This window comes from Pangasianodon hypophthalmus, chromosome 9 (genome assembly GCF_027358585.1).
Source record: "Pangasianodon hypophthalmus isolate fPanHyp1 chromosome 9, fPanHyp1.pri, whole genome shotgun sequence".
NCBI lineage: Eukaryota > Metazoa > Chordata > Actinopteri > Siluriformes > Pangasiidae > Pangasianodon > Pangasianodon hypophthalmus.
The window spans coordinates 27,709,953-27,736,410 of record NC_069718.1 but is presented as its reverse complement, the minus strand read 5'-3'; the positions used below and the strand labels follow the sequence as shown (position 1 = coordinate 27,736,410).

General features: G+C 38.9%; 3 protein-coding genes and 1 long non-coding RNA gene across 5 annotated transcripts in view; 2 read left to right on the top strand and 2 right to left on the bottom strand.

Annotated features, from left to right (window-relative positions):
• The first annotated feature begins 952 nt into the window (after window positions 1–952).
• Window positions 953–26,458, top strand: part of LOC117597967 (NACHT, LRR and PYD domains-containing protein 12-like) — a 60,434-nt gene continuing 34,928 nt past the window's right edge. Inside the window, exons 1-3 of one of the 2 annotated variants that reach the window (XM_053236796.1) lie at window positions 981–1,077; window positions 1,237–1,358; window positions 1,819–1,935. In XM_053236796.1, the coding sequence (XP_053092771.1) occupies window positions 1,306–1,358; window positions 1,819–1,935 (170 nt within the window). In that variant the 5' untranslated portion in view covers window positions 981–1,077; window positions 1,237–1,305. Of the gene's footprint in view, window positions 1,359–1,818; window positions 1,936–26,458 lie in introns of both variants that reach the window. The other variant, XM_053236795.1, reaches the window with a different exon arrangement.
• LOC117597897 (NLR family CARD domain-containing protein 3-like) lies at window positions 3,155–13,510 on the top strand. The gene is made up of 3 exons (XM_053236803.1): window positions 3,155–4,947; window positions 6,858–7,031; window positions 12,585–13,510. The coding sequence occupies exons 1-3, from the start codon at window positions 3,155–3,157 to the stop codon at window positions 12,880–12,882; spliced, it is 2,265 nt and encodes a 754-aa protein (XP_053092778.1). The 3' UTR covers window positions 12,883–13,510.
• LOC128318826 (uncharacterized) lies at window positions 13,857–16,076 on the bottom strand. Its single transcript, XR_008302280.1, has 3 exons — window positions 15,097–16,076; window positions 14,704–14,880; window positions 13,857–14,560 (listed from the first exon to the last, which is right to left on the bottom strand). It is a non-coding gene; the product is annotated as an uncharacterized LOC128318826 (long non-coding RNA).
• On the bottom strand, window positions 17,029–25,548 carry LOC117597945 (NLR family CARD domain-containing protein 3-like). The gene is made up of 6 exons (XM_034307246.2): window positions 24,874–25,548; window positions 24,297–24,413; window positions 21,418–21,472; window positions 21,052–21,256; window positions 18,999–20,763; window positions 17,029–17,546 (listed from the first exon to the last, which is right to left on the bottom strand). Exons 1-6 carry the CDS (start codon window positions 24,924–24,926, stop codon window positions 17,342–17,344), a joined length of 2,400 nt encoding a protein of 799 aa, XP_034163137.2. The 5' UTR covers window positions 24,927–25,548; the 3' UTR covers window positions 17,029–17,341.

Below are 26,458 nucleotides of genomic sequence, written 5' to 3'. Positions count from 1 at the left end.
CAATGCTTGGGCATGAAAATGCACCTGAACCAGCAGAGAGTACTCCAAGGTATAGAGTATAGTGTAATTATTGTATGATGCAAGCCAATATTGTATATGTGGATAAAGAATAAAATTGCTATTATTTTGAATTGACTCCATATGCATATGATCTGACCTTCAAAATAATACCTTTTGTAGTGAATATCAGCTTTTTTTTTTTTTTTGTAGGGACAAAACCAAAGGCTTGAGGAAGCATTACTTAATATGATTAAATGGGTGGGCATCCTTAACACACGAAGATACTGGATTTAGGGAGTGTGTCAGTGCACTGGACTCTACCTGCACTTTCCCTACAAGAGCTGCTTTAAATGAGAGTGACCCTGAAGTACAATGAAACAAAGGAAAAAGCCAAGGCCGAAGGTATCAGCAGTGAGTCTGACATCTGATATGTGGACAATCATGTTCCATTATATTAATATTACCTGGTAACAGGAAATTCTCCAATCTTACATGGCTGCAGATTTGGCTGAAGTAAAGATGTTACTGATAGAGGAATGGGGTATCCAGGGGAAGGTGAGATGCTTAGTGACTGATGCAGCTCCCAACATGATTGCCTGTGTAAACAGTCTGAAACTCTGACATGCAACTTTTATTGTAGCACATCTGATAAATAAAGACTGTCAGGTTCAGGAACAGATGGGCAATCCTGTCCTGATACTGGTTCAGGAGGTGGACACTTGATGAAACAGCACTTACACAATGCTGCAGTGTTTGGTTAATCTGGGACAAACAGGGAATTAACATCAGCCCTGGAAGAAGTAGTCTTCTTGATAAGAAGTAGTCTTACTGGAAATATTTTCTCAGCACAACCCTGTATACTTATAAAAAATATATGTAATTTTTTAGTGATTTATTTTGAGCAGTCAGTACACCATTGGTAAACAAAGCAGCACCACGTCTCTGTGACAATGTGTGTGCGCAGGTGTGTGTGTATGTGTCACTGCCCTTTGCTCAGGTAGAGTGTCAGTGAAAATAAAACTCAGCAGCTCCATTTTGTGTTGGGGGAAAATAAACCATTTCAGGAGTAAAAACACAGTGAGTCTCTAAATCTAAAGCTATAATATATAAACACACTGAAGTGACACTAGATGCAGAAGAGTTTTGTGGGTTTGTACTGAAGGTTTAATGTACACAGGTTGTTTTAGGGCTTGATACCGTGACTATTTCCTGTAAGTGAACTCTGTGCTGATACAGGGTTTGATTTAACACACCGATGTTGGAGTGAAGTAAACGTGTGTCCTGCTGTAATCTGGAGAAGGAGACATGACCTCCAACATGAGTGTGTCTGGAAAACAGGACTTAAAGAAAGACGAGAGGTGAGTTACTTTTCCATTCACCAGCAATAAATACACACCGTCTCATGGGAACAGATCTGTATCTCTAAACACTCACTAGTTAACAGAGGAACTAAACTTTGCTTTAAGGTGTTTAATAGCAGTGAATATATCACTGATCTGATGTAAGAACAGTTTAGAGAAATCATTCACTGAGAGAAGAGTAAAAAGGACTGTGTAATGTGTAGCATAAGAGCAGCATAGCTTTGAGTCAGTGAACTCTACAGGTTTTAAGACCCAGCTGAGTCAGTTAGCTGTGATTGGGATTCCTGACATCAGAGTAATTCCTGAGGTATGAGGCGTGTCTCCTGTCTGAATAAGTGTGCAGACTGTAGCTGAATTAAAAAGATGGAATTCTTGGTGTTTAATGATGAACACATTGTTTAACAGTGCTGAGACAGCAGAGTATTAATTATTGCTGATATTTCTGTTGTAATTCTAGAATGATGGAGAGAAAGAGATCAGACTCACCAGAACCCAGCTGTGTGTCCATGAAGAGTGACCAGTCAATGGATCCTCCAATTAAGTTCAGAGACAGAGACAGTTCTACTGATGTGAGGTCAGTATAGTGAGGTGTTTTATGGCAGTGTTCCACCTGATCAAACTCACTCGTCTCATTATGAAGCCCTTCATGAGCTTTATCAGGTGTTGAAGCAGTAAAACACTAAACTGTGCAGTGCTGCAGCTCTCGGACTGGCAGTGAGGAAAACTGCTTTAAGAGTTCAGTTCAGCCTGCAGTCCCTGAGCTGGAGGGTCTGTGGTGCTACAGAAGAACATTTACACCTGGGAAATTAATGACTATATAACCATTTTATTTATTTATTCTTTCAAATATTTATGTCTAAATATGTCAGTGTCAGTTAGGAAATCCTGAAATCAGTGTATTGTGTTAACAGGATAGTGTTAAATATCTGCCTTTGTATTTATTAGTGTGCGTTGTGCAGCTATGAATACATATAGTCCAAATTACATTATGTGTTTTGTTTGTTCACAGACCACAAAAGAAGAAATCAAACATCAGCAGAAATCAGTTGGAGTCCATATTCAAGGTGTTTGTCTTTATTCTGTGTAACTTGTGTGTGAGTAGGTTGCAGGTTTTTCGATTTAAGATAATATACAGTTTATAATTTATGTAAATTTACAAATTACAGTTTTATTGATGTCCAGCAGGATTATGGGCAATCAGACAGAACGTCAGTTGTAACCGTGTTAATAGAAAGAGACTTTTCTTCTTTTCATAAAATAAAAGCGTCTCTCACAGTGTAACATTATAATATTTAGATCTGTTACTGTGACTTTCTAACCAGGAGCTGGAACACAAAGTCATCACTCTGATAAAGAATGAGCTGAAGAGGTTTAGGAAGCTCCGGAGTCCAGATTACCCAGCATGCACTGAGAGGGAGGTGGAGGATGAGGAGGATCTGCACAGTGTCAGAGAGGGAGCGCTGAAGATCACACTGCACGTCCTGAAGAACATGAACCACACAGATCTCGCTAACACACTGCACAACAGTAAGAGCTCTGAGTCATGACTTTATTCCATCAGGTTCACTTTAGAGAGAGGAAATTGTTTTAGATATTAACACTTTTAGTTTTAAGTTTGATTTTAGTATCATGTACATCTGGTGCTTTTCTGTTCTGTTCGTGGTCCAGCTTGTGGTTACTCTGTACAATGGTCCTGCTCCTTCAGTAATATTTAGTACATGAATCAGGAATGAACAGCAGCATTTGAAAGTATTTTACATTTTATATTGTGCTCAGTGATTTTTCACTAAAACATGTTATTACTTTGTTTATTAGAACTCACCTCTGTGTATCAGCCAAAGTTCAAATCCAACCTGAAAGAGAAGTTTAAAAGAATTAATGAAGGAATTTCACAGCATGGAAGCTCAGCACTTCTGAATGAGATCTACACAGAGCTCTACATCACAGAGGGTTGGAGTGGAGCCGTCAATAATGAACATGAGGTGAGACAGATTGAGACAGCGTCCAGGAGACCAGCAACACAGGAGACACCCATCAAATGTAATGACCTTTTTAAAGACAAGTCCGTCAGAACTGTGCTGACTAAAGGAGTTGCTGGAATTGGAAAAACAGTCTCTGTGCAGAAGTTCATTCTGGACTGGGCTGAAGGAAAAGCAAATCAGGACGTCTTCTTCATGTTTCCACTTCCCTTTAGAGAGCTGAATTTTATGAAGCAGAAAAATCTCAGTCTGATGAACCTTCTTCATCACTTTTTCCCAGAAATGAGAAAACTACAATTAATAGACTGCGACTCCTACAAAGTGGTGTTGATCTTTGATGGTCTGGATGAGTGTCGACTTCCTCTAAATTTCCAGAACAATGAGAGATTGTGTGATGTGACAGAGTCAGCCTCAGTGGATGTGCTGCTCACAAACCTTATCAAGGGGAATCTGCTTCCTTCTGCTCTCCTCTGGATAACCTCTCGACCAGGAGCAGCCAGTCAGATCCCTCCTGAGTGTGTAGACCAGGTAACAGAGGTACGAGGCTTCAGTGATCCTCAGAAAGAGGAGTACTTCAGGAAGAGGATCAGTGATCAGAGCCTGGCCAGTAAAATTATCAGACACATGAAGTCTTCAAGAAGCCTCTACATCATGTGCCACATCCCAGTCTTCTGCTGGATTTCAGCAACTGTTCTAGAGAGAATGTTGGTTGAAGCAGAGAGTGGAGAGATCCCCAAGACTCTGACTCAAATGTTCACACACTTCCTGATCTTTCAGATCAAACACAAGGACCAAAAGTACCATCAGAACTGTGACCCTGATCCTCAGCACACCAGAGAGAGTATCCTGGCACTGGGAAAACTGGCTTTCCAACAGCTGGAGAAAGGAAACCTGATCTTCTATGAGGAAGATCTGAAAGAGTGTGGCATTGATGTCAGAGAAGTGTCAGTGTACTCAGGAGTGTGTACCCAAATCTTCAGAGAGGAGTTTGGGCTTCACCTGGGGAAGGTGTTCAGCTTTGTACATCTGAGTGTTCAGGAGTTTCTGGCTGCTTTATATGCATTTCTCTCCTCCATCAGCAGAAATGTAACCAATCAACAAACCACTGATCTGTCTGATCTTCTCAGAAAGTCAAACATGTCTGATTTCCTCAGGAGTGCTGTGGACAAGACTTTACAGAGTGATAATGGACACCTGGACCTCTTCCTCCGCTTCCTAATGGGTCTCTCACTGGAGTCCAATCAGACTCTCTTACGAGGCTTAATGCCACAGACAGGAAGCAGCTCTCACAGCAAACAGGAAACAGTCAAGTACATCAAGGAGAAGATCAGGAAGAATCCATCTCCAGAGAAATCCATCAATCTGTTTCACTGTCTGAATGAACTGAATGATCATTCTCTAGTGCAGGAAGTACAAACTTACCTGAACAGAGGAGGTTACAGGTGTCTCAGTGGAACCAGACTCTCTCCTGCTCAGTGGTCAGCTCTGGTGTTTGTGTTACTGAACTCAGAACAGGAGCTGGATGAGTTTAATTTGAGGAAATATGACCCTTCAGAGGAAGGTCTTCTGAGGCTGGTGCCAGTGGTCAAAGTCTCCACAAAAGCTGTGTGAGTATTTTTATTTATAAACGTATTACTGCATGGTTTGTTATTTTAATGTAACACTGAACTGCACTGTTTCGATTAATGCTTGTTAATTGTTACTCTAATTATCGCCAAATAAACATGTTTTACACTAACACGTTATGTCTAAACTGATGGCTGGGCGATATGGACAAAATCTTATGATATGGTTAATATCTATCAAAATCTTACAATATGGTTCGTATCTATCTTTTTATATATATATAATGTAGTACATATATAAACAATATATTTTGTTTTTTGTAAAATTAATGAAAAACTAACTAACTGCACTAAACACCAGTGCAAGGCACTTTTTCTTTTCTCTTTTTTTTTGAAAGTGACATTGAACAGAGCTATCACAAATGAGAAAATGAAAAACATAATATAAATACAAACTATAAAAAGTAAATAAAACTTTTTTTAAACACTCCACCTTTATGTTCCTTTTAGGTACAAGTTCCTCATCTTTTGTTCTGTGTAACACAGTGTTGTGGGGAGTTTCACTCTGTCATGCTCCTCCATGCTTGTTTTTTTTTTCCACCCAATTTCTCCCTAATTTATTCATGGCTCATTCCCACCGTCCAGTTCAGTCTCCCCTATAATATGACCCTGTCCTCTACTAACTTCCGACACAAGTGATACCAACCGCATCTTTACAACCTGCTCATTCAACATAACACACTTGGAGGAAAGCGGTATCTGCCCACTTCTGTATGAATGAGCTCACAGACGTCCATGATCAGTTAGTGTCACTGTGATTGATAGGGGAGAGAGAGTATGCCACCCCTCCCTCCCTGAGAGCATGGACTCACTTGCTCACTTGGACTCCTGGCCACTGATGGCCGTGGCATCGTCGGGATTTGAACTCATGATTTCTGGAAAATAGGATGAATGCTTTTCTGTTGCACCACTCAGTAGCCTTTTTTTTTTTTTTTTTTTTTTTTTTTTACTAGCACACTGCTAGTTGCTCCTAGCTCCATCATTAGTGAGGTAAATCAGCTGTCAAAAAGTGGCTTTTTGACATTGGTGATAAAGAGGATATAGGAAAATATCTATCAATAGACATTATTCATTATTCTATTTTCTCATCCTACGATATGTATCACCATATTGCACAGTCCTATTGAGAGAGAATATGGATGCTTTCACACCAACCTATTTGGTTTGCACTGATCAAACTTTTTCTCTTTAGTTTGGATCTGTTCAGAAGTATGTGAACACTCCACCTGTTCTCCAGTCCACACCAAACACCTGATCCAGTGTCTCTGTAAAATCAGAGGTCTCAAGATACAAATTTTTAACTATACGAGCACAGAGAACAAAACATACCAACTGTATGTCTTTACCGTCTCTGTGCAAATCACCATATAAATCACTGTAAAGTATGACTAGTATTGGCTTTTTATTAACTGGTAGTGTACAGTGTATTCACTGACACTTAGAACAATGCACACCAACCGTTTTACCGTCTCTGTGAAATTCAACATATAACTTTGTGTTATTGCTGAAAAATCTGCAACACTTCTCACATTAGAACTCAATACATTTATTTCTAGATTGTGGAGATCAGTAATCATCACTGCATGCATTTTCCTTCAAAAACATTTTCTGGAATATTTTTGCTCCCATAGAACAATAGAAACAGGTCTATAAAATGGTACCGGCTCCATGAGGACAGATAACATCAGAGAAATTGCCTTATTGACCTCACCGTAAAGTACGACTAGTATTGGCATGTTATTAACTGTTAGTGTACAGTTCTCTAATTCTTTATTTTCTGTAATAAAATGCGCTATATCTGCAGTGTTGTTTGTAGAAACCTGAACATAGATCAGAGTTCTGAGATATCATTTCATCATCATTTCATTATCATTTCATCATTTCTCTTCCAGTTTGTATGGGTGTAATCTGACAGAGGAAAGCTGTAGAGTTCTGTCCTCAGTTCTCAGCTCAAACTCCTCCAGTCTGAGAGAACTGGATCTGTGTCACAATAAACTGCAGGATTCAGGAGTGAAGCTGCTCTCTGCTGGACTGGAGGATCCACACTGCACACTGGAGATACTGAGGTACACACACACACACACACACAGATTAGATTATCACTTTATCACCAAATTTTACATACAGAAATGATTGTGTTTTTATGTAGCTGTAAATTTTAGAATATGATTTAAATATTTTTAAGAAACTGAAATGTGTTCATGAGAATAAGATTTACTTTTTAGATTAATTCTATATTAATAAGAAATAAAAGCTGTATTTATGAACTGTAATTATAGCTGTTTAGATCTTGTGTCTCTGCTAGAGGTGTAACACAATGCTATTATCTGTATCTGTTTAGTGCTCAAATTATTTGTAACCCTATCACTTTGCCCTGAGAAACATTGAAAAAATCAGGGCTGCTGCAAAAAGAAAACATGTTATTCACAAATTACAAAACCTTTCTTTCTTTCTTTCTTTCTTTATTTATTTATGTAACTTTTATTCAAATCCTGAATCAGACATCCTGTGGAACGTTCTGGAAAGCTTTCTATATCTTCTATCTAATGTGACTGAGTAAAAAAGCTAACTATGTTTCAGAACAACGTCTTTCCCAAATCAAGAAACTGTTATTTACCATTTACATTTATGGCATTTGGCAGACACCCTTAACCAGAGCGACTTACAAAAGTGCTTTGAAGTCTCTGTCAATAAATACATTCTGATACTGGTTTGCTAGATCATAAACTAAGAATACCATCAGTCCAAAAAACTCTGTTGGGGAGGTAGTATAGTAACAAGTGCTCAGACACTACAACGTTTTTTTTATAATAAGTGCTAATTTAATTACTTTAGGAAGAGGTACGTCTTTAGATGTCGTTTGAAGACTGCCGGTGACTCAGCTGTTCAGACATCTAGGGGAAGTTCATTCCACCACCTAGGTGCCAGAACAGAGATGAGTCTCGATGCATGCCTCCTTGTACCTGAGAGATGGTGGGACCAGTTGAGCAGTGCTAGAAGATCGGAGGGAGTGTGGTGTCATGCGGGATGTGATATGTGCTTTAAGATAAGTGGGTGCTGGTCCAAACTATGTAGGCAAGCATCAGTGTTTTAAATCTGATGCGGGCAGCTACAGGAAGCCAATGCAGGGAGTGTAGCAATGGGGTGGTGTGGGAGAACTTAGGAAGGTTGAAAACCAGTCATTCAGCTGCATTTTGGATCAGTTGCAGAGGACAAATGGCGCTCAGAGGCAGACCTGCCAGGAGTGAGTTGCGGCAGTCCAGTCTTGAAATGACAAGGGACTGAACTAGCACCTGTGTGGCCTGTGTGGAAAGAAATGGACGAACCCTTCTGATGTTATAAAGGAGAAATTAGCATGAGCGTGTCAGATTAGCAATGTGAGAGGAAAAGGACAGTTGATTGTCCATGATCACCCCAAGGTTGCGTGCAGTAACTGAAGACAAGATCAGAGAGTTTTCCTGGGAGATCGCAAGATCCTGACATGGGGGTGAATCCCCTGGGAGGAACAGCAGTTCAGTCTTGCTGCTATTAAGTTTCAGTTGATGAGCTTTCATCCATGATGAGATGTCTGCCAGACATGCTGATATCCGAGCAGAAACATGAGTGTCTAAGGGAGGGAAGGAGAGGATGAGTTGAGTGTCATCCGCATAGCAGTGGTATGAAAACCCATGTGAGGATATGACTTCACCAAGAGATCGAGTATAGGGGGAGAACAGAAGTGGAGAGTCTGCAGGGAGCAGATGTATCCATGTCACCTAATATGACCGACCTTCTAAGTAGGAAGCAAACCTTTGCCATGCTGCACCACGAATTCCTAGACTCATCAGGGTGGACAAGAGAGTCGTGTGGTTCACTGTGTCAAATGCTGCTTAAAGGTCAAGGAGGATGAGGACTGAAGACAGTTTGGCTGATCTAGCAGCATGTAACTTCTCAGTGACGGCCAAAAGGGCAGTCTCTGTGGAATGTGCCACTTTGAAGCCAGACTGTTTAGGATCTTGGAGGTTGTTCTGTGAGAGACAGTCGATTGTAGACAGTTTGTTCAAGGGCTTTAGAAAGAAAAGAGAGAAGTGATACTGGTCAGTAGTTGCTGATGCCAGAGGGATCCAGAGTGGGTTTCTTCAGGATGAGAATAACCCTTGCTCTCTTGAATGAGGTTGGTACACGACCAGATGTTATGGAGCCATTGATGATAGTGGTGATGAAGGGGATTTACCGTTGACAACAACAGCCAACTAATAATGTTTGATCAGATTTACTTTAGCGTTTGTGTTTGTTTCTGATCTTTCTGGAATGTAACATTCACTGGACACGCTATCAGAATCTGTTATAAAGCTGAACATGGCACACATGTCAGGACAGATAACATCAGAGAAATTGGCTTATTGACCTCAATTAAATTTTATTTTTTTATATAGCACTTTTATCAATGGACATTGTCACAAAGCAGCTTTACAGAAATGAATAGATTCAAATTAAATTAAACCAAAATAAATTGTACATATGTGAATTTATTCCTAATGAGCAAGCCAGAGGCGACTTTGGCAAGGAAAAACTCCCTGAGACGATATGAGGAAGAAACCTTGAGAGGAACCAGACTCAAAAGGGAACCCATCCTCATCTGGGTGACAATAATACAGTTGTGCAACCAGTAAATTCATCACGGTTTTGAAAAGAAGTCCGGTTTGTTAAACCTATCCACTGTCCCCTGATGGAGTCCTGGGTACAAAGCTGCCATGGCAACTGCAGCCCTAAAGCCACCACAGCAATTGCAATCCCAAGCCATCACAGTACAACTCCCCATATGAGATCCCCAAGCCATTTCCACGGCCCCAAAGTGGAACCATCCCCAGCAATCCCAATGATCTAAGGCCATCCATGTGGGGGCACCACCAGCAGCAGTGAGCGATCTCAACCAATGGGAACTCCAACCAGAAGTAGGGCATCAGGATGGATCAGGCATGTCCGGAGAGCAGAAGGGGTCAGGATCACTTCCATCTCAGGAGTAGCATGTGTAGCTCAATAGTGAGAGAGAGAGAGCGAGCATATGTGGAAGAGATATGTGTAAGCTTTTGTCCCGAATTGGTTAAGGACAGTGTACTTTGTGTGCAGAGTGAAAGCAGGAAATCCGGCAAAACTAGCTATGACAGCATAACTAAAAGGGAGAGCCAGAAGGTAACACAGACATGAGGGCACCCTGGGACATAAAGCTCCAGCCACTCCACTGTCAACAAACCTGAGTGAATGCGTGTGGGGGGGGGGGGTGCGACAGCATCCAAACATCCCAGTTCACCACAACATTCAATGCCCGTGAACCCTCCAGATCTGCTCCTTTACCTAACAAAAAACTATTCACAAAAGGCTTAACTAAACAAATATGTTTTCAGCCTAGACTTAAACACTGAGATTGTATCTGAGCCCCGAACACTAATAGGAAGGCTGTGCCATAACTGTGGGGCTTTGTAAGAAAGTTCTACCCCCAGCTGTAGCTCGCACTATTCGAGGTACCAACAAATAGCCTGCACCTTTTGATCAAAGATGGGGTGGAGGATCATAAAAGACCAAAAATTTGCTCAGGTACTGGGGCGCGAAACCATTCAGTGCTTTAAAGGGAAATAGTAGTAGTTTATAATCAATACAAGATTTGATTGGGAGCCAATGCAGTGTGGTTAAGATAGGGGTGATGTGGTCATATCTTCTGGTGCTAGTAAGGACTCTCACTGCTGAAGTCTGGACTAACTGGAGCTTGTTTATGCATCTACTGGAACATCCAGACAGCAAGGCATTACAATAATCCAACCTAGAGGTAACAAAAGCATGAACAAATTTTTTTGCATCTTGTAGTGACATTATATTTCTTATCTTAGCAATATTTCTGAGATGAAAGTAATATTATCTGCATGAGCTTCAAATGAAAGACTGGAATCAATAATCACACCAAGGTCTTTTACTGCTGCACATGATGAAACAGAAAGACCATCCAGAGTTATGTAATCAGAAAGCTTACTGCATGTGGTTCTAGTACAAGTACTTCTGTCTTGTCAAAATTAAGTGAGAAAAAGGTAATAAGCATCCAGCGTCATAACAGTGGAAGCTAATACATTGTTTACCAATAATTTTTCCCAGAGGTAGCATATATAAAGAAAAGAGCAGTGGGCCTAAAACAGAGCCTTGCAGAACACCAAACTCTACCTTACTAAGCGTAGAGAAGTCACCATTTACATCTCCAAACTGATAATGATCAGTCAAATAAGACCTGAGCCAGGAGGGGGCCATTTCCTTAACTCCTACAACATTTTCTAGTCTATCGAGGAGAATAGCATGATTAATGGTATCAAAAGCTGCACTAAGGTCAAGCAACACAAGCAAGGAGACACAACCCTGATCAGAGGCCAGTAGTAGGTCATTTATCACTTTAACCAGTGCTGTCTCTGTGCTATGATGAGGCCTAAATCCTGAAAGATACATTTTGTGAATGTTATTCCTATGTAAGTAAGAGCATAGCTGCTGTGCTACAAACCTTTATAGGATCTTGGAGATAAAGGGGAGGTTTGATATTTGCCTATAATTAAACAGCTGACAGGGGTCGATGTTAGGTTTTTTAATCAGGGGTTTGATAACCTCTAGTTAAAAGATTTAGGTACATAGCCATTGCTAAGGGAAGAATTGATTACCTTTAGAAGAGGTTTGATTGTTTCAGGAATTATCTGTTGGAAGAAACATGTAGGTAAGGGACCTAGTACACAGATTGATGATTTTGATGATGAAATTAGTGAAATTAGTTCAGCCTCTTGAAGGGGAGTAAAACATTCTAATCGTTGACCTGATATCATTATTTTATTATCTATAGGGTTAGTTATGAAACTGTCTGGTTTTAAATTAATAGTCTGAATTTTTTGCCTGATATTTTAAGTTTTATCATTGAAAAAAATCATGCTATACTGCTATATAATGATTGTGTGCATGTTTCTATAATGGTCTTATCTCTAGTCAATTTTGCTACAGTATTAAGTAATAATCTAAGATTATTTTTGTTATCTTCAATTAGGGTGGAGAGATACAATGATCTTAGAGCTTTTCTATAGCTCAGAAGGCTCTCCTTCCATGCTATTTGAAATACTACCAATTTAGTTGGATGCCACTTACGTTCTAATTTTCGAGTGGTCTGTTTTAAGGTGTGTGTGTGATCGTTATACCAGGGTGTTAGCTTTTTCTCTCTAAACTGACCTCACTGTAAAGTATGACTAGTATTGTCATGATATTAACTGGTAGTGTACAGTTCTATAATTCTTTATTTTCTGTAATAAAATGCACTATAACTGCAGTGTTGGTTGTAGAAACTTGAACACAGATCAGAGTGTATTGTTTGTAGGCTGCTCGCTCTCACGTGTGTGTGTTATGTACATGACCTAATGGTCTTATAATAAATTGTAGCTGAGAGAGTGGAGTGCAGAAAGACGTCCCTGCTCCTGTAAATATGCTGATGTGGCGTCCTGTCCTCTGATTTGTGTGTGTGAGAGAAACACAGTGACATTTCTGTTACATGTTAAACTTTAGCTGTATTATGGCTGTGTTTGTGTGTTCAAGATCAGTGTTCAGATCTTTCATCATTTCTCTTCCAGGCTGTGTGAGTGTAATCTGACAGAGGAAAGCTGTAGAGTTCTGTCCTCAGTTCTCAGCTCAAACTCCTCCAGTCTGAGAGAACTGAACCTGAGTGAGAATAAACTGCAGGATTCAGGAGTGAAGCTGCTCTCTGCTGGACTGGAGAATCCACACTGTACACTGGAGATACTGAGGTGTATATACACACACACACACACACACACACACACACACACACACAGAGGTCAGATTTTCACTTTATCACCAAATTTTACATACAGAAATGAGTGTATGTTTTTATGTAGCTGTAAATTTTAAAAACTATGCTTATGAATTGTAATTATAGCTGTTTAGATCTTGTGTCTCTGCTCGAGGTGTAACACAATGCTATTATCTGTATCTGTTTAGTTCTCAAAATATTCATAACTGTTTTTGTATTTGGATTTAGACCGGAACTGGGCATGGTCTATACCAGAGGGTTTTTTGCATGAACCCTATCACTATGCCCTGAAAAACAGTGAAAAAAGTCAGATCTGCTGAAAATAGAAAACATTTTTTTTTTTACAAATTATAACACATTTATTTATTTATTTGGTTGGTTGGTTTGTTATTATTATATAAATTTTATTCAACTCCTGAACCAGACATCCTGTGGAACTTTATGGAAAGTTTTCTGTCTTCTATCTAATGTGACTGAGTAAAAAATCTAACTGTTTTTCAAAACAACAATGTCTTTCCAAATCAAGAAACTGTTATTTACTGATGACAACGACAGCCACCTAATAATATTTGATCAGATTTATTTTAGCCTTTGTGTTTGTTACATTCCAGAAAGATCAGAAAAGTTCACTGGACACACTATCAGAATCTGTTATAAAGCTGGACATGGTACCGGCTCCATTAGAACAGATAACATCAGAGAAATTGGCTTATTGACCTCACTGTAAAGTACGACTAGTACTGGCATGTTATTAACTGGTAATGTACAGTTCTATAATTGTCAAGTTATATCGGGATTCTCAGCCTCAATGTCAGCCCAAACTTGACAAAGGCTTTATTCAACAATGAAGGGCACATGGAATAACTCAAAACATCTGATTCTTGATTACTGATGCTGAAGATCCTTCAAACAATAACTTGATCATCTTTGCATAAATTCAGTGGTTCTGAAAAAATCAGATCTGCTTAGCTTAATAACCTATACAGGAAGCACAAACCATATATATATATATATATATATATATATATATATATATATATATATATATATATATATAGATACATATATATGAGCAAAGGCAATACATAGTAGTGAAATAATCAAGTACATTTAAGGATATTAACTACAAACTTGCTAGTATACTCACAAGTCACTTATCAAAGAACATATAAACATAGCAATTCAAAAGCACTGCTAAATAAAATGTTACTGTTACTGCACATGGCTAATTAGCACATTAGATGCTAAACCGCTTACAATACAAACACCTTGCAAGTCAACATAGCGTTCTCATAAACAGTCTTTAATTACTAGAAAAATCTAGAGTCTTTGTCCTACCAGTAGCATCTCAAAGTTGAACAACACATTGTGGCTTTTCCCAGGTGTCCTTGAATGAATGAACTCAGCATCCAACCTTGATGATTAGATCCGTGCAGGTTTAACAATCTTTCTCCATTGGTTTTACAGCTACAACACATGGATGTGTATTTGTATAATCAGTGTGATGATGTGATGATATCTCTGTGTTGTGTGTAGACGCTGAAGGATTTGACTTTGGATTGTAAAATATGTTATTAAAGCCTGAAGTAACTTGTAGCTGAGTGGATAAAAGGATGTGATGGAACGTCTACATGTGAATATGAATGATTCAGCTCCCAAACTGCTGGAAATGTGGGACGGGTTCTAACGCTTCACCAAAACTGCTTTATCCTGGAAAAAAGCTTTGAGGTGAGACTCCTGTCGTAGCCAGTCTTGGTGAGTTAATAATCCTTAATGCTTAAAGACAGAGAAGAGCATCAGTGTAAACAAACAAGGTCAGTATAAAGACACACACACAAACTGTCAATATTATATAGTACACAGTGAATATTATTCAATATCATACAGTACAGTAAAGAGGCAGTAGGTCAGTGACTCACTGTAGTTTCTTCAGTTTACAGTGTGGATCCTTCAGTATATCAGAGAGCAGCTTCACTCCTGATTCTCCTGGATTATTACTGTTCAGATTCAGATCTCTCAGGTGTGATGAGGAGTTTGACCTCAAAGCTGAAGCCAGAGCAGCACAACCTTCATCTGTAATACTGCAGTAACGCATCCTGCAAGAAAGAAAACCTTCTCACACTTAACACACTCAGTTTTAGCATTGAAAACATGAACTACACAAAATCTTTATATACAGTACATTTACTCTCCATCTCACACACACAACAATGAAAATAAATCAGATCACTACAATTAAAGTTACTACAAAAACTAGATATTGCTGCATTTAATAAAATTGTGTGTGTGTGTGTGTGTGTGTGTATGTGTACCTCAGTATCTCCAGTGTACAGTGTGGATTCTCCAGTCCAGCAGAGAGCAGCTTCACTCCTGAATCCTGCAGTTTATTGTAACTCAGGTCCAGTTCTCTCAGACTGGAGGAGTTTGAGCTGAGAACTGAGGACAGAACTCTACAGCTTTCCTCTGTCAGATTACACTCACACAGACTGGAAGAGAAATGATGAAATATCAGAACACTGATCTCAAACACACAAACACAGCCATAATACAGCTAAAGTTTAACATGGAACAGAAATGTCAGTGTGTTTCTCTCACACACACAAATCAGAGGACAGGACACCACATCAGCACATTTACAGGAGCAGGGACGTCTTTCTGCACTCCACAATCTCTCAGCTACAATTTATTAGAAGACCATTAGGTCATGTACGTAACACACACATGTGAGAGCGAGCAGCCTACAAACACTACACTCTGATCTGTGTTCAAGTTTCTACAACCAACACTGCAGATATAGTGCATTTTATTACAGAAAATAAAGAATTATATAACTGTACACTACCAGTTAATAACATGCCAGTACTAGTGGTACTTTACAGTGAGGTCAATAAACCAATTTCTCTGATGTTATCTGTCCTCATGGAGCCGGTGCCATGTCCAGCTTTATAACAGATTCTGACAGTGTGTCCAGTGAACTTTTCTGACCTTTCTGGAATTTAACAAACACAAAAGTCAAAGTAAATCTGATCAAATATTATTAGGTGGCTGTTGTTGTCAACGGTAAATAACAGGTTTTTGATTTGGGAAAGTCATTGTTGTTGTGAAAGATAGTTAGCTTTTTTACTAAGTCAAATTAGATAGAAGATAGAAAGCTTTCCAGATAGTTATACAGGACATCTCGTTCAGGATTTCATTCATTTATTTTCCATACTGCTTATCCTACAAAGGGTGGAGGCGAGATTCAAACCCCCAACCCCGGAAGTGTGAGGCAACAGTGCTAAGCCACCATGCCCCTCGTTAAGGAGCTGAAATATATTATATATTAAAAAGTTATATACTTAACAAGCCCCCCCCAAAAAAAGATCTAAACAGCTATAATTACAATTCATATGAACAGTTTTTATTTATTCATGGTACAGAATTAATCTAGAAAGTAAATCTGATTCTCACAAACACATTTAAGTTTCTTACAAATATTTATATTATATTCTAAAATTTACAGCTACATAAAGACACACGCAAACATTTCTGTGTGTAATATTTGGCAATAAAGTGATAATCTGACCTCTGTATGTGTGTGTGTGTGTGTGTGTGTGTGTGTGAGTGCGTGCGTGTGTGTGTGTGTGTGTGTATACCTCAGTATCTCCAGTGTACAGTGTGGATTCTCCAGTCCAGCAGAGAGCAGCTTCACTCCTGAATCCTGCAGTTTATTGTAACTCAGGTCCAGTTCTCTCAGACTGGAGGAGTTTGAGCTGAGAACTGAGGACAGAACTCTACAGCTTTCCTCTGTCAGATTACACTTCCACAGCCTGGAAGAGAAATGATGAAATGTTTGATTTATTTATCTGATTGTGAAATGAGGTGCTTCCATCAGTTGGGAAATAAACTATCTACCTGAACACAAGGTTCTAATGTCAGGATAAAAATATAAAATGAACAGCCTGTGTATAAACTTGGACTGCTCTTGGACAGATCCATGTGTCTCAGCTCATATGAGACGATGTATTTAACTTTCTGAAACAGGATAGTAACAGAGAGGCCACTCTGAACAAACACGTCTCTTTATTTCTAGCAGAGAGTTTTTCATACAGTGTGTTCAGCAGCTCTGGGGAAAGTTCTGCTGGAGAACATTTACACATTTACACACTGTCCTTAACTGCTTCAGTACAGTGTGTTTAATCTCCCTTTGCTTTTTTACTATCAAACAGAACCATAGATAAGAGAGGAGGAGAGGACAGAAGAGACAGAGACAAAAAGAAAGGCTAAACAGCTAAAACAGCTAAAATTAGAATTCATCAGTACAGTTTTTATTTATTCATGATATAGAATTAATCTAGAAAGTAAATCTGATTCTCACAAACACATTTCAGTTTCTTACAAACATTTAAATCATATTCGAAAATTTATAGCTACCTAAAAAGTAGCTCAAATGTCATGGATATAATGTGTATATATACATGTGTGTGTGCATAAAAGAAAGACTGACTATTTGTATATTTTATACACACACACACACACACAATTCTGTTTGTAATGTGACAGAGTGATGATCTAACCTCAGTATCTCCAGTATAGTGTGTGTGTATACCTCAGTTTCTCCAGTGTACAGTGTGGATTCTCCAGTCCAGCAGAGAGCAGCTTCACTCCTGAATCCTGCAGTTTATTCTCACTCAGGTTCAGTTCTCTCAGACTGGAGGAGGTTGAGCTGAGAACTGAGGACAGAGCTCTACAGCTTTCCTCTGTCAGATTACTCTCATGCAGGCTGGAAGAGAAATGATGAAATAACTGAACACTGATCTCAAACACACAAACACAGCCATAATACAGCTAAAGTTTAACATGTATCAGAAATGTCAGTGTGTTTCTCTCACACACACAAATCAGAGGACAGGACGCCACATCAGCATATTTACAGGAGCAGGGACGTCTTTCTGCACTCCACAATCTCTCAGCTACAATTTATTAGAAGACCATTAGGTCATGTACATAACACACACATGTGAGAGTGAGCAGCCTACAGACAATACACTCTGATCTGTGTTCAAGTTTCTACAACCAACACTGCCGATATAGTGCATTTTATTACAGAAAATAAAGAATTATAGAACTGTACACTATCAGTTAATAGCCAATGTTGCAAAAGCTACTTTTTGGCAGATGATTTATGTCAATAAGGTCAGCGCTCGGAGCTACTAGCACTGTGCTGTGACAAGAACAAAGGCGTTCATCCTATTTTCCAGAGATTGTGAGTTTAAATCCTGATGATGCCACAGCCATCAGTGGCCGGGAGTCCAAGTGAGCAGGTGAGTCCATGCTCACAGTGAGGGAGGGGTGGCATACTCTCTCTCCCCTATCAATTACAGTGATACTAACCAATCATGGGTGTCTGTGAGGTCATGTATACGGAAGTGGAAAGGTACCGCTTTCCTTCAAGCGTGTTATGTTGCATGAACTGTTTGAAAAGATGCAGTTAACGTCACTTGTGTGGGAAGTTAGTAGAGGACAGGGTCATATTATAGGGGAGACCAAACTGGAGGGTGGGAATAAGCCATGACTAAATTAGGGAGAAAACTGGGAAAAAAAAACAAGCATGGAGGAGCATGACAGAGTGAAACTCCCCACAACACTGTGTTACACAGAACAAAGGATGAGGAACTTGTACCTAAAGGGCACATGAAGGTGAATCGAGTGTTTTAACATTTACTTTGTATATTCTGTATTCACATTATTTTTTTCTTGTTCTCATTTGTGATAGTTCTGTTCAATGTCACTTTCAAGTAAAGGCTAAAAGAAAAAGTGCCTTTCACTGGTATTTAGGTCAGTTTATTTATTTATTTATTTTATTTTTTTTAGTGGGGACAAATTGTGGGTTAGTTGAGTGTTCACAAAAGAGGAGGGTCTTTAGCTGTTTAGTTCGTAAATGTATGCAGTTATTTTGTATAGATAACTTTTGCATCAATTTTACAGAAGACGGAATATACTGTGATATACATATAAATAAATTTCAAGATGTGAAATTATCCATATCGTGATATAAGATTTTGTCCATATCGGCCAACCCTCAGTACAGACATAACGTGTTAGTGTAAAATGTGTTTATTTAAAGATGATTAGAATAACTATTAACAAGCATTAATCCAAACAGTGCAGTTCAGTGTTACATTAAACACAAACAAACCATGCAGTAAAAAATTTAAAAAATAAAAATACTCACTCAGCTTTTCTGGAGGCTTTGACCACTGGCAGCAGCCTCAGAAGACATTCCTCTGAAGGGTCATATTTCCTTAAATCAAACAAATCCAGCTCCTGTTCTGAGTTCAGTAACACAAACACCAGAGCTGACCACTGAGCAGGAGAGAGTCTGGTTCCCCTGAGACGATAGTAATCTCTGTTCAGGTAAGTTTGTACATCCTGCACTAGAGAATGATCATTCAGTTCATTCAGACAGTGTAACAGATTGATGGATTTCTCTGGAGATGGATTCTCCCTGATTTTCTCCTTGATGTACTCGACTGTTTCCTGTTTGCTGTGAGAGCTGCTTCCTGTCTGTGGCATTAAGCCTCGTAAGAGAGTCTGATTGGACTCCAGGGAGAGACCCAGAAGGAAGCGGAGGAACAGGTCCAGGTGTCCATTCTCACTCTGTAAGGCCTTGTCCACTGCACTCCTGAGGAAATCACACATGTTTGACTTTGTGAAAAGATCAGACAGATCAGTGATTTGTTGTTCTGTTACATTTCTGGTGATGAAGGAGAGAAATGCATATAAAGCAGCCAGAAACTCCTGAACACTCAGATGTACAAAGCTGAACACCTTCGCCAGGTGAAGCCCAAACTCCTCTCTGAAGATTTGGGTACACACTCCTGAGTACACTGACACTTCTCTGACGTCAATGCCACACTCTTTCAGGTCTTCCTCATAGAAGATCAGGTTTCCTTTCTCCAGCTGTTGGAAAGCCACTTTCCCCAGTGCCAGGATACTCTCTCTGGTCTGCTGAGGATCAGGGTCACATTTCTGATAGTACTTTTGGTCCTTATGTTTGATCTGGAAGATCAGGAAGTGTGTGAACATTTGAGTCAGAGTCTTGGGGATCTCTCCACTCTCTGCTTCACCCAACATTCTCTTTAGAACAGTGGCTGAAATCCAGCAGAAGACTGGAATGTGGCACATGATGTAGAGGCTTCTTGAAGACTTTATGTGTGTGATGATTTTATTGGCCAGGCTCTGATCACTGATCCTCTTCCTGACGTACTCCTCTTTCTGAGGATCACTGAAGCCTCGTACCTCTGTTACCTGGTCTACACACTCAGGAGGGATCTGATTGGCTGCTCCTGGTCGAGAGGTTATCCAGAGGAGAGCAGAGGGAAGCAGATTCCCCTTGATGAGGTTTGTCAGCAGCACATCCACTGAGTCTGACTCCGTCACATCACACAATCTCTCATTGTTCTGGAAATTTAGAGGAAATCGACACTCATCCAGACCATCAAAGATCAACATCACTTTGTAGGAGTCTATTAATTGTAGTTTTCTCATTTCTGGGAAAAAGTGATGAAGAAGATTCATCAGACTGAGATTTTCCTGCTTCATCAAATTCAGCTCTCTAAAGGGAAGTGGAAACATGAAGGTGATGTCCTGATTTGCTTTTTCTTCAGCCCAGTCCAGGATGAACTTCTGCACAGAGACTGTTTTTCCAATTCCAGCAACTCCTTTAGTCAGCACAGTTCTGATGGACTTGTCTTTAAAGAGGTCATTACATTTGATGGGTGTCTCCTGTGTTGCTGGTCTCCTGGACGCTGTCTCAATCTGCCTCACCTCATGTTCATTATTGACGTCTCCACTCCAACCCTCTGTGATGTAGAGCTCTGTGTAGATCTCATTCAGAAGTGCTGAGCTTCCATGCTGTGAGATTCCTTCATTAATTCTTTTAAACTTCTCTCTCAGGCTGGATTTCAACTTTGACTGATACACAGAGGCCACAGACTCTAATAAACAAAGTAATAACATGTTTTAATGCAAAATCCCTGAGCACAATATAAAATGTAAAATTCTTTCAAATGCTGCTGTTCATTCCTGATTCATGTACTAAATATTACTGAAGGAACAGGACCATTGTAGAGAGTAACCACAAGCTGGACCACGAACAGAACAGAAAAGCACCAGATGTACAAGATATTAAAATCAAACTTAAAACTAAAAGCGTTAATATCTAAAACAATTTCCTCTCTCTAAAGTGAACCTGATGGAATAAAGCCATGACTCAGAGCTCTTACTGTTGTGCAGTGTGTTAGCGAGATCTGTGTGGTTCATGTTCTTCAGGACGTGCAGTGTGATCTTCAGCGCTCCCTCTCTGACACTGTGCAGATCCTCCTCATCCTCCACCTCCCTCTCAGTGCATGCTGGGTAATCTGGACTCAGGAGCTTCCTAAACCTCTTCAGCTCATTCTTTATCAGAATGATGACTTTGTGTTCCAGCTCCTGGTTAGAAACACACAGTAACAGATCTAAATATTATAATGAGAAATGTTTTTATTTTTTGAAAAGAAAAAAAAAACAACTCTATCTATTACCACAGTTACAACTGTTTGATTACCCATAATGCTGCTGCACATCGATAAAACACCACAAGTCACACAAACCTTGAATATGGACTCTAACTGATTTCTGCTGATGTTTGATTCTTTCTTTTGTGGTCTGTGAACAAACAAAACACATCATGTAATATGGACTATATGTATTCATAGCTGCACAACACACACTCATTAACAGAAGGATAAAGATATTTAAAGTTGCATGAGGTAATATAAATACATTTTTTAAAGTTCAGGTCTCTAACAGTACGTGGTTCCACATTTAGGATTTTTACTCCTTAAGCCTGCCCCAATTCCCGCCCATGTTCACAAAGCCCCATCCCCAGGATCTATGGTGGTCTCTATAGTAAAGTTCAGCTAGAGTACCAACTATCAAATGAACTTCTTCTATCATTAGCAAGGATTAGCTTTAGCATGGCATCACTTTCAAGTAAAGAAGGAGGCAGTTTATTTATTAAGGGCATTTCTTTACTTCATTATTTAGATCTAGGTGATAAAAATCCCCAACTACACAATAATGATGATAGAATAACAGAGTAGTGGGGAAATGCATAATAATGAACAGTGGAGTAGTAAGAATAATAATACACAGCATAAATGTAAGACACTGCAGAATAATAAGGAACTGATGTATGGAGCTGTCTCTCTAAAGAACAAGTGACTTTAATTAATTATGCTTTACAATTTACCCACCACACAGCTCTTATACAGAAGTAGGTGATAAAGTGAAAAGCTTCCTCCAACTGACTAGCTCGTTTTTTCTTTTTTGATTTTGTTCCACTCGACACCTCAAAGCTGGACAACGCTGGAGCTCATCTGTGGTTGTCTTTCATAGCTAAAACACTTTCACTAGCTGTTAACGACTAGCTGTTAGTGACTAGCATGGCTATAGGCTAGTTTATATACAGGATGGCTGAGTGAATTATTGTCTAATCATGTTACACAGATACTCTGCTTGTTCCATCAGTGAGCTTCAGAGCATCATGTCTTCATGTCTCCAGTGTGCCAGGTGGCTGATATTAGGATTTTAGCATTTAGCTTTTGCTCACACAGCCAAAAGCAGCATGAAAGCCGAGTTATAGCACTAGAAATAAGTGACATTCTCATAGTGACTAACGAGGATGGTCAAGAGTGCTTTTATTGCACCATCACTTATTTATAATTAGTTCTCTGTAATTTTTCTGCTAAACCTATTGCTATTAGCATTGTTAGCATAGCTATATAGTTATCTAACATTACAATATCAAGGTGTTTAATCCAAAGCATTTACTTATTCCTTCACATCGATAAAACACCACAAACCCATCTACTGGATTTGTTATGTAAAGCAGGTCACTGAAACAGTTCAAAGCTTACAGATTGTGTTTACAGACCCGTCCAGGAGCAACAGCACTAATTCCCTGTCCAGCTTCATTCCTTCATCAGTAATAAAATACTCCATCTTGGAAAAGCACTTCTAGTGTTTATCCTGGTGTTACTGTATTTCATGTTAGGTTTTTCCCCTGAAGCACAGTGTGATTTTTGCTAACACAAGAATTATCTGGCTGCACTGGGAGCTTACTAGGATTGTCACGGGATTGGAAAGTAAAATGCTGTGTCTCTTGTTGAGTCAGTAAAGTACATGATTTGTCCCATATTTTTGTACACATCATTTCATGCATACACAGTGGTGAGAAAAACACAATAGTGATTAAAATCAAATGACTTTCACTTGAAATGGTGTAGAAGCTCAAAATCAATGTTATGGGGCAGGGAATGATGGGAACACGCTATGTGAGAATGCATCATTGCACAACATGCAGTTGTAGTACTGTGCTGCTGTTGTGGTACTGTACAGTTTACTGTGGAGCATGCGGCAGGTGATAATCATATCCGAGTGGATAAAGAAGACAGAGGAATCACTCAGTTCCTTTTACCTCAAACTTCCCCTGAGGATGATGTGGTATGTTGTTGTTTAATAAATGTTTATGTTATGTAAAATATTCAGGTTCTTAGGCTAACATCAGGATCAGTGTAATATTGGGCTATATAACTAGGCCTAATCAGTTTAGTGCAAATTAGCCTATTCATGCTGATAATATCCCATCTATTCTCAGATTTTATACTGAAGATTAAAATGATTAGATAGTTTTAATTATATCATTTATAAATATTTTACTTTACATTCTATAAATTTGTCAATTTAAAATTTAAAAAGACTAAATAAATAAAAAACCATACAGTTTATCCAATATATTTTCATCCTTAAATATAATATATTTAAAAAGATATTTAAAAACAGGGTCACCATATACTTTTCTATTCAATAATCCACAGTATGTTAAATCATCATTCTTCTATCAGTAAAAACACAATTGTAATTCCATAGAAGCAGGAAAATGGTTTAATGATATGTGATGATTATGTGCCAAAGAAAATCTCAGATAGACAGACAACCTGAAAACATAATTTCTATTTTTTTGGGGGGATGTCCCTTTTTTTCTTCATTGAAGGTGGCAACCCTAGAGCTTACAGGCTTTTTTTTCACCCACATAATACAGTTGTGATGAGGCCATGACCATTGTTATTTTCATGTTGTACACATTATCTAGAAATATGTAGATGTAAAAATCAATTATTGCAATTTTAACATTATCATCTTAACAGAATGCACTGATTTCAGGATTTCCTAACTGACACTAACATATTTAGAAACTAATGTTTGAAAGAATAAATATATATGTTTTAATATTATATATATATATGGTCATTAATTTCCCAGATGTAAATGTTCTTCTGTAGCACCACAGACCCTCCAGCTCAGGGACTGCAGGCTGAACTGAACTCTTACTGCTTCAACACCCAATAAAGCTCATGAAGGGCTTCATAATGAGACGAGTGAGTTTGATCAGGTGGAACACTGCCGTAAAACACCTCACTATACTGACCTCACATCAGTAGAACTGTCTCTGTCTCTGAAGTATATTGGATCTTCCATTGACGCGTCACTCTTCATGGACACACAGCTGGGTTCTGGTGAGTCTGATCTCTTTCCCTCCATCATTCTAGAGTTACAACAGAAATATCAGCAATAATTAATACTCTGCTGTCTCAGCACTGTTAAACAATGTGTTCATCATTAAACACCAAGAATTCCATCTTTTTAATTCAGCTACAGTCTGCACACTTATTCAAACAGGAGACTCGCCTCATACCTCAGGAATTACTCTGATGTCAGGAGTCCCAATCACAGCTAACTGACTCAGCTGGGTCTTAAAGCCTGTAGAGTTCACTGACTCAAAGCTATGCTGCTCTTATGCTACACATTACACAGTCGTTTTTACTCTTCTCTCAGTGAATGATTTCTCTAAACTGTTCTTACATCAGATCAGTGATATATTCACTGCTATTAAACACCTTAAAGCAAAGTTTAGTTCCTCTGTTAACTAGTGAGTGTTTAGAGATACAGATCTGTTCCCATGAGACGGTGTGTATTTATTGCTGGTGAATGGAAAAGTAACTCACCTCTCGTCTTTCTTTAAGTCCTGTTTTCCAGACACACTCATGTTGGAGGTCATGTCTCCTTCTCCAGATTACAGCAGGACACACGTTTACTTCACTCCAACATCGGTGTGTTAAATCAAACCCTGTATCAGCACAGAGTTCACTTACAGGAAATAGTCACGGTATCAAGTCCTAAAACAACCTGTGTACATTAAACCTTCAGTACAAACCCACAAAACTCTTCTGCATCTAGTGTCACTTCAGTGTGTTTATAGATTATAGCTTTAGATTTAGATACTCACTGTGTTTTTACTCTAGAAATGGTTTATTTTCCCCTCGATACAAAATCGAGCTGCTGAGTTTTACTTCCACTGACACTGTCTACCTGTTTATTCTGCAGAGGGGGAGGGGCAGTGACTTAGACAGGTAATAAACACACACACACACACTCACACTCAGGGACATTCTAAAGCGCTTAACGTGGTCTAATGTCCTAAAACACCGAAAAAGCATTTTTCTCTCACATTTCTCTTGTCATAAACACTATCTACTGCTCAGACAGCGGCACCGTCATCCAAGTGGAAGGACAATATTTTTACTTTAAGTGTTCTCTCTCCCACAGAAACCCGTTATAAAGAAACACTTAACGTGGCTTAATGCATTAATACAGTGATATTGAAGGATTAAATTTAGTATACAGCTTATTGATGATGCATATTATATATAGGGAAATGTGTCTCACACTGAGATTGTCATAAACACAACGGGAAACTCTACTGTTTTTACATTAAGCTTTCTCTCACAACCGGAAGTGACAACCTGAACACAGATTTGATTTCTTTCATCATCATGATGTTTGAGAAATGTGAAACTGGAATTCCTATACACATATTTCATAGATTATTTTAGAGAAAAAAAAAATCTTTAAAAAATAAGGCTAAACAGCGATGAATGCTATCTTCAACCAGATCTCAGGGAAGATGTCTATATAATGTGATCAACAATTAAGACTGACAAATAAAACTGATGTAGACAATGTGAAAAAAGTGGATCAATGGAAATGTGATAATCTCCATCAGAGAAGATGGTGCTGATGGAGTGGGTATTTTCTCTAAAGATCAAGTAGAAATGATTATGTCCAGGGAAATGATTCCAGGAAGATTACTGAGAGCTGATTGTCAGTGTGGACACTCCACCTGATAGAGCTGGAAAGATGAGGAGTTTTGACAAGTTGTATGAAGTTTTAAATGTCGGCTTCAGTATCATTTTGTGTGGTGATTTCAATACAGCTACACATGAGAAAGATACATTTCCAAATTCAAATGTAATGATTTCTAGAGAAGGGAAACTTCTACACAATGTATGTGATCCATGTGAACTTAAGGACACCTTTAGAGAAACATTTCCTCATGACTTTGGCTTTACACGGATTGACACTAAAACAAGAAGTAGAACAGATCAAATACATGCCTCTAATATGATAAAAGTTTTATACTATAAACCAGAATATTGAGTTGAATCAGATCATTTAGCTGCTTCAGTGAGAATAAACTTAAACATAAACAAGCAGAGAGCTTACTGCAAACTCAGTACAACATTCTTACAC